The sequence below is a fragment of the Alligator sinensis genome, unplaced genomic scaffold, assembly GCF_000455745.1.
Source record: "Alligator sinensis unplaced genomic scaffold, ASM45574v1 scaffold1358_1, whole genome shotgun sequence".
Classification (NCBI taxonomy): Eukaryota; Metazoa; Chordata; order Crocodylia; family Alligatoridae; genus Alligator; species Alligator sinensis.
In genome coordinates this window covers 8,151-16,978 of record NW_005844047.1, presented here as the reverse complement: position 1 = coordinate 16,978, position 8,828 = coordinate 8,151, and the positions used below count along the sequence as shown (strand labels likewise).

At 44.8% G+C, this 8,828-nt stretch overlaps 1 protein-coding gene across 1 annotated transcript in view; it reads right to left on the bottom strand.

The window, feature by feature from the left end:
• Positions 1–237: 237 nt before the first annotated feature.
• LOC102382459 (tripartite motif-containing protein 55-like) overlaps positions 238–8,828 on the bottom strand; it is a 9,200-nt gene continuing 609 nt past the window's right edge. The window contains exons 2-3 of the mRNA XM_006039278.3: positions 1,809–1,904; positions 238–1,147 (exon numbers count right to left, since the gene is read on the bottom strand). Coding sequence (XP_006039340.2) covers positions 1,058–1,147; positions 1,809–1,904 — 186 coding nt within the window. The 3' untranslated portion in view covers positions 238–1,057. The remainder of the gene's footprint in view (positions 1,148–1,808; positions 1,905–8,828) is intronic.

The window sequence follows — 8,828 nt, the reverse complement described above, 5'->3', positions numbered from 1 at the left end:
GCTGGGGGGCTCTGGGTGGGAAGTAAGGGGCACCAGCAGGGCTAGGGAGCTGCAGTTGGGGAGTGAGGCACCAGCAGGGCTGGGGGCTGCGGCTTGGGAGTGAGGGGCCTTGACCTGCATCCTGGCGAGCAACAGGGGCTGGGGGAGCTCTGATTTTCCATTATAGAAAACCCAAAATCAAGTGCCAAGATTTATAGGTATTTAGAATGTATTTCATTATAGAGATTGAGGCATCAGTAGACTTCCAATTTGCTTTGGAATTGTAAATATATCAGTAAAACATTGCGTTCAATTGATACCTATATACATAGTGGTATGTCACTGTAATTGCAGATTTTGGTGTTTTTATCAGAGAATTTGCTATTTTTATCAGAGAATTTGTGATTTTTTTTTAGAGAAAACCAGGATCCCCAGTTATCATTACACTGAGGCCCAAAATATGTTTGATTAAGCCATATATTCCAGGCAGATTTGCAGTCTTGACTTGAAGATAATAATAAAGAATTCACTGATTTTCTTAGTAATTTGTTCCAGTGTATAATCACTGTTAAACATCTGTGCTTTATTTCCTGTCTGAATTAATTTGGTTTCAGCTTCTAGCCATCAGTTCTTGCTATGCTTTTCTCTGCTAGACTAAAGATTTCTACAGGAGCTGGTATTTTCTCCTGTGGAAGGTATTTAATATTGTAACTAATTTACTTAATCCTCTTGATAAAGTAAACAAATTGAGCTTTCAGTATAAGGCATTTTTTCTAATCCTCAAATCATTTTTGTGGCTGTTCTCTGGAAGTTCCCTGGTCTTTAAGCATCTGTTAAAACGTGGACCACAGAAATGGACAAAGTAGCTCAGTAAAGGTAGCGTAGGGGTAAAATCACCTTCTTAATTCTTCTCACTACTCCCCTGTATTTACCTTATACTTCACTATAATTCAAGAGTTGCATTAGCTCTTTTGCCATAGCATTGCACCTGGAGCTACTGTTGTCTGTACTGTTTTTCTTCACCTCTGCTTCCTTACTCCTTCAATTTTCTGCCTGCATCTTACTTTGTGACTCCTTTTCAGTTTCTCTCCTGCTGTCTACTCGTGTCCTTGCTATTAGTCATCTGGACTATCCAACCTACTGTTTCCTCAGTGCCTTCTTGTGTAGCCTGAAAAGGAGAGCAGGACAGTCTAATCTTCGTTCCATTGAAAACATGGTAGACATTAGAAAATAGATTGTCCTTTGCACTTAAAAATTGTTTAAGAAAATGATGACTATCTTTTCTGAAGGAATTCTAGGTTTAGTCTTATTGAGATTCACAGAAGACAGCAGAAAGAATTGTAGTGCATCAAGAAATCATGAGAACCTTTAAAAAAATTCCTCCATGTGTGAAACTCAATATGCTAGCAACCTCTGGTGTAACGTAAAAGGTGTTTAGATTTGGGAGCCCCTTTGGATAAAACAAATTATATCAGGAGTTAGCAACCTATGGCACACAGGCTGGATCTGGTCCACTGAGCCACAAATGTGGAGCTTCAGCAACATTCAGTGGCAAGGGACTTTAGCAGCAGTTACTTTCCTGTGCCACTACAGGGATAAGAAAAGGTGGTAGGCACTTCCCTGTACCACTGAGGGGAAAAGAAGCAGCAGTGGCTGGTTTCTAGTGCCCGACTTCCTGCCTCTGACTTGAAATGGGTCACTCCAGCCCACGACCTAAAAAAGGTGACTGACCACTGAATGATACTCATACCCGATAATTATCATCGCTTAAAAAGAGATGTATTATATAGACATTGTGTTGAAGTCGAAGTTAAAATTGCATTACTTACCTCGAGTGTCCTGCAGGCCTCTTCCAGCTGACTAACTATTCCTTGTACTCTGTCGTTGCTTCCTACTAACACTGCAATGCCATCACTGAGTTCGGTCTAAACAGAAGGAGGGGAATTGTCATTAGCAGAGTTAAACATGCAATGGCTTGATGGTAATTTTACCATGCTTTCTTTGAAAGCAATTTTGAATGCTTTCTTCTCGGGCAGGTTTCACAAGAGAGCACACATAACATGAAATTCAAAGACAATGAATGAACCAGCTGCACAAAGGTACGCAAGTGCTTAGAAGTAGAGGTGACTGAAAATGGAGTTTCCATCACATGGGAAGTTCTAATATTAGGACATTTGTTTTTGTTTAAATAAGGATGAAAATTGAAGATTGTGGAACTTTTCATAGAATAAAAACCTGATTTGGAAATGCTGAACTTGGTAATACTTATTCAGGGATTAGTAACATTTTTGTTTATTTTTTTAAACTGAAAATGAAATCTTTTGTTTTAGTTTGAGACAGCATCCCCATCTCTGGATCCACCTGAGTAAATGTGGTTCCTCATAGGAACTGTCATTTTGGTTCCTTCAAGCCTGTTTTCCTCCATGGCATGGGATCTCCATTCAGACTACATATCCTATGATACATTGTAGTCTAGGTCTCTGGCTGACAGGCCTTGGTGCATCATGGGAGATTGATAGGCCAGTTAAGAGCCTGAGTTCCTGAGGTAATAAATATCCACTATTCCAAAGTGAAGCTAATCAAAAGCAATGGTACTCAGCTCCTGATTTGTCCGTGGCAATGCTGTAAATCAGTGACAGTCATGAGTAGAATTCCTTAACTCATAACACCAAAACAAACTTTATGTCCTCGTTTTCTAGGAAAATATGACATGCAAATATCAATAAGCATGGCTGTATTGCACATCTTTATTGCAAAAAAATCAAAGGGCTCTTAAAAATGTGTTGGAAAAATTCACAGGCACATGCAAAACAATAAGCATACAAAATGAGTAATTACATACAAAAATATCATCCTACAGCAGTTAGTTGGGTTATTCACACAAATAGAATTAATTATTTGTTTTAAATCCTTTTTATTTTCATGAAATATCTGAGGATTGGTTTCAGTTTGCATTCATTTAATTGACCAGTTGGTCAGGCTTGTGAGGCCTTCTTCTTGATGGCATCTCTCTCTGGAAATCAAATGATAATTTATGAATGCCACATTTGGTCAATTACAAAATTTCAGTGAATGGTTTGGAAACATCTATAAACAGAAGCCTATTGATTGACTTCAGAAATTCAGAAATACCAAAAAGGAGAAATGAAGGGACCTAGGGAGGCCTTTGTGCCCCATTAGTGGAACTACCAACTGCAATTATTGGTTGATGGCAGTCATTACTATATTTCTGCAAAATAGAGCCCCTTAGCCCCAGTCAACCTCTCAGTAAAACTTAGAAATGATGATGCCTGGAAAGATTGCAGTGAAAATAATGGCAGTGTTAAAGCAATGTGGTAGCCATGATGTTCCAGGAACTGCATGAGAAAGGCACTTGACCAAAAGAAACCTCATGAAGACAAGTGCAAAGTCCTGCACTTAGGATGGAAGAATCCCATGCACCAGCACAGGCTGGGGGCTGACTGGCTTGGCAGCAGCTCTGCAGAAAAGAACCTGGGGTTACAGTGGACAGTAAGCTGAATATGAGCCAGCAGTGTGCTCTTGTTGCCAAGAAGGCCAACAGCATACTGGGCTGTTTCGGTAGGAGTGTTGCCGGCAAGTCAAGGGAAGTGATTATTCCCCTCTATTCAGCACTGGTGAGGCCACATCTGGAGTACTGTCTCTGCTCAGTTTTGGGCCCCCCCCCACTACAGAAAGGATGTGGACAAACTGGAGAGAATCCAGCGGAGGGCAACAAAAATGATGAGGGGGCTGGGAGATGTAACTTCTGAGGAAAGACTGAGGGAACTGGGCTAACTTAGTCTAGAGAAGAGAAGACTGAGAGGGTATTTAATAGCAGCTTTCAACTACCTGAAGGGGGGCTTCAAAAGAGGATGGAGCTAGTCTGTTCTTAGTGGTGGCAGATAACAGAACAATGAGCAACAGTCTCAAGTTGTTGCAAGGGAAGGTTAGGCTAGATACTCGGAAACATTTTCTCACTAGGAGGGTAGTAAAACACTGCAACAGGTTACCCAGAGAGGTGGTGGAAGCTCCATCTTTGGAAGTTTTAAAGACCTGGATAGAAAGAGCTTTGGCTGCAATGTTCTATTTGGGGCTGGTCCTGCTTTGAGCAGGGGGTTGGTCTAGATGACCTCCTGAGGTCCCTTCTAACCCCAATTTTCTATGATTTTTGTGGGTGACATTTTTATTGGAACAACTGCCCTTTATTGGAGCAACAGCCCTTCACACTATTTTTAATCATTGTTGTGCCTACTTCTTTTTGCAGACCTGAGAAAGAATGCCTTACATTCAAAAATTTGTTTAAGTCTACCCCAACCATGCAGTTGGCTCAGTAAAAGACATCACTCACAAAATCCTTGCCACAGGGGAATACTAATGAAAGAAAGGAGAACAAGACTGTTGGAAGTAGAAGGGGGAGGTTGGAAGGCACGTGAGAATGGGTTTGTGCACAGAACTCCAGTCAGAGTTGGGAAATGGAGAGGCTGACATGAAGGTGGGGAGAATGGGGAACGCTAGTATTGGGGAACACACATACATAGAACCCTTGGTTTGGGAGGAAGATTGAGGGACCCTGGCATGGGAGAGAGGGAGGAAAAGGGGGGAAGGGCCATATATACAGAACCTCTAGCATGAACAGAAAGAGGGAAGCATGGCAGGGTTAGCAGCTTCGGGGATAGAGGTCATGCAGAATCCCTGGCAGTGGAAGAAGGGGGAATCCTAGGATAGACACAAGAAGAAAATGGGGGGAAGAGGGAAATTGGAACATAAATGTAAGTGGAGAGCAGGCATACACACCCCCTGCCTGGCTAGCAGGAGGAAATGGTCTGAACCCCTGTCTGAGAGAGGAGGTGGGAGAGGTTGCAAGTAGGGCTGTGCGAAGCTTCAGTCCCTGATTTGATTCTGCGGAGATTTGGCCCAATTTGGTGGCTGAATCTCCGAATCTGAATGGAATCAATTCAGCTGATTTCTGAACCCTCTGAATCAATTTGGAGAGATTTGGAAAGATTCGGCGATTTAGACATAGACACCGCTTTACATGTTTTTTCTACATACCTCTAGGTAGCAGGCGGCTTGTGAATGCTGTGATGCTGGGGTGGATGGAGTGTCCCACAGGAGTGCGGGGGGCTCCCCAGCATGCTCAGCACCACACCCAGAAGTGGACCAGAAGCAGTTCTGGTCCACTTCCAGGTCTGCCGGAGAGTGCATTGCCCCCCCCGCGCACCCCCCAGCTCAGCAACTGGTGCCTCCTTGATCTGGGGGGGCACCGGGGTTCCCTTGCGGCCAGTAGCTGAGCTGGGGTGGGGCGTGGGCGGGGCCCCCCACGCACTCCTCAGCGAACCTAGAAGTCAACCAGAAGTTGACTGGATGTGGACCCCGCCGCCAAGCATGTGGAGGCCCTCCCCACACTCCTGTGGGATGCTCCATGCACCCCAACATTGCAGCATTCACGAGCTGTGCCTGGTACCTTGAGGTATGTAGAAAAAACATTTAAAGCTGTGTCTGTGTCCAAATCACTGATTCTCCAAATCAGAATCGAATCTTCAGATTTGGATTTGGCCAAATCGAATCAGGGACAGTGATCCAAATCAACTAATCAAATCACTGTCCCTGATTCAGGCCGAATCCAAAATGAATTGGGCCTGCTTTGCACACCCCTAGTTGCAAGTGTAGCATATGAGAATGAGAAGACTGCATACAGGGAACTTGTGGTGATGGCTGGAGGAGTGCAAGGACACCCTTGTGCATGAAATGTGTTTAGCACATGGAAGCAACAGCCCTCTAACAACCCTCTAGTTAAACATGAAACAACTTTGCTAATGAGTTTGACTATTTTATACAGCTATATGTCAGCTAATGGATGACTCACATGACTCCCAGAGGACTGGAAAAGGGCCAGCGTGGTCCCTATTTTCAAGACGGGGAGGAGAGGATCCAGGTAATTATAGGCCGGTTAGTCTCACCTCTATCCTTGGGAAAACCTTTGAAAACACTATCAAGGATCACATTTGGGAGAGCCCATCAGGCAAAATAATGCTGAAGGGCAACCAGCATGGGTTCATAGTAGGTAAATCCTGCTTGGCTAACCTTGTTTCTTTTTATGACCAGGTCACAAAATGCTTAGATGCAGGAGTCAAGGGAAATGTCATCTACTTGGATTTTAAGAAGTCCTTCAATACAGTACCTCATCCTATTCTCCTAAACAAACTGAGCAGCTGTGACATAGATGATTACATGGTCAGGTGGTTGGCAAATTGGTTAAGGGTTGCACCCAGAGAGTGGTCGTGGATGGGTCGGTATTGACCTGGAAAGATGTGGGCAGTGGGGTCCCCAAGGCTCGGTCCTTGGACCTGTGTTATTCAATGTCTTCCCCCCAGCCCTGCCAGAGGGGCCTCTGTCCAAGTTCACAGATGATACCAAATTATGGGGCAAAGTTAATACAGCAGAGGGTAGGGAATGGTTCCAGATGGATTTGGACAGATTGGAAAAATGGGCAGAATGAAATAGGATGCAGTTCAACAAAGACAAGTGCAAAGTGGTGCATCTAGGGAGAAGGAATCACCAACACACCTATAGGCTAGGGAATGACCTTCTCAGCAGCACAGCAGCAAAAAGGGATCTCAGAGTCATAGTTGACTCCAAGATGAATATGAGCCATCAATGTGACAAAGTAATCAGTAAAGCTAACCTCACTCTATCATGCATTAGCAGGTGCATCATGAACAGGTCCAGGGAGGTGATACTTCCCCTCTATACGGCATTGGTGAGGCTACAGGTGGAGTACTGCATACAGTTATGGACATCACACTTCAAGAGGGATGTGGATAACCTTGAGAAGGTCCAGAGGAGGGCCACTTGTATGGTTGAGGGCTTGCAGGTAAGGCCCTACGAGGGGAGACTGAGGGACCTGGATCTCTTCAGCCTCCACAAGAAAAGTCTGAGAGGGGATCTTGTGGCCATTTACAAATTCATCAGGGGGGGCAGAAAGGGAGGAAGGGCAGCAAGAAATAGAAGATGCTCTGTTTACCAGGGCACCCCTTGGAATAACCAGGAACAATGGCCACAAACTGACAGAGAGCAGATTTAAGTTGGACATCAGGAAGGAAGAACTTCTTTACGGTAAGGGTTGCCAGAATCTGGAATGGGCTTCCAAGGGAGGTAGTGTTCTCCCCTAACCTGGGCGTCTTTAAGAGGAGACTGGGCAAGCACCTGGCTAGGGCCATATGACTCCAGCGCTCTTTCCTGCCAGGGCAGGGGGTCAGACTCGATGATCTATTGAGGTCCCTTCCAACCCTAACAACTATGAAACTATGATTCACATGACTTCATGATGTGGCTCACATGACTATTCAGACCCCTTTTCCTTTCCTCAAACATTCTTGTATGAAACAAACTGCGTGCCAGACTGTTCTCAGTAAGAGTAATGGGAGTGGGAGTGCTATCTAAGAGATTTCTCCTTTTATTAAATTTTCAGTTCAAAAGCATGTTTGCAAATACTCATCCAAAGCAATTTCTCATTTGTAGTTTGCACACACTGGTATAACTATGTGACAGAATTGGAGGCTGGGATTGTAAACTTGGCCTTGTCTGATTGCTTGCCCTACTTGGCCTTCCAGAAAATGAGCTGTTTATCTCATGAGGCTAACCCAGTGAGTCAGCTTTTAAATTAATACCATATTAAAAAATAAATAGCAGTCTTTCAGTAGTGGCACCTAGGGCAGAGGATGCTAGGAACATAATGTCTGCCAGCTATTAAATATCTATATTCTTCAGCAGAAGGTTTGTCACTTAAAGCTTCTGTTTAAAAAAGATTTATATATATAAGGGTATGGTTTTTGAGGGCTGATCTCTCTTTCGCTTCTGCTGGAAATTCTACCTGTGTTCACAGTCTAAAAGACCTGTAAAACAGAGTCTGAGAAACTGAGATCATCAACTTTAAAAGAAGTCCTACTTTTGCCTGAAATATTTACTGATTATTGTCACAAATCAATAGTGAAGTTGTTTTAACTGAAAGTGGACAGAGGAGAAATACTGTTTTTTTCCGAAAGTCTTTTAAAAATGTTATGGTATTGTTCTCCTGTACAGTCACTTTCCCCTGATATTTGTGTGGATCATTCACATATAAGGGAGAAAAGAAACACATCGTGGAGGAAAAAAATAGAGAAATGATTGTAAAACCACAGTATGGGTAGGTGTAACAGGGGGCCTGGTCGGGGCTGATTTAACTGTGGCCCGCCCACCTGTTTCTGGGCTAACCGCCCGCATTCTTGCCCGCCACACCTTGTTGGTAATTAATTAATAGATGTCAATTAAGCGGGAGGCTGCCCATTTCTTGCCCCGATGCCAGGGGGCACAATCTGTGGCTCCATTCCTCCCCAAGCCTCGCAGATGGCATCTAGATGTTATCATAATCACCGGCCCCCCACACTGGGCCCCAAAATCCTCCTAATGAAACCCCTCCTGGACTCCTCTTCTCAGGCGGTCTCATCCACCTTCATACTAGGCAGCATAGCTCCCTGAACTGCTTTCCCTTCAGGTGTGGTCCCCCCAGGACCTTCGGCTCACTAGCCCTGGCCCACCTCCAGGCCAGGGAGAGCCCCAGGTGTGGAGCTCTTGGGCGTTCCCCACAGTGGGCCCCCGGCCCTTCGACCCTTCTGGTCCTGGCTCCAGCATGGACCAGTCAGGGGAAGTCCAGACAGGCCTGAGTCTATGGCCTTTCTCTCTCTCTGGGGGTCCACCCTCCAGGCCCTCCAAACAACAGGTAACCCACCTGGTTGTGGGGGCTAGGGGTTAAGACCCACCTTGCACCGGGGTGGTAACTGGCCTGGCATTTCCTGGGGGCTCCCACACCA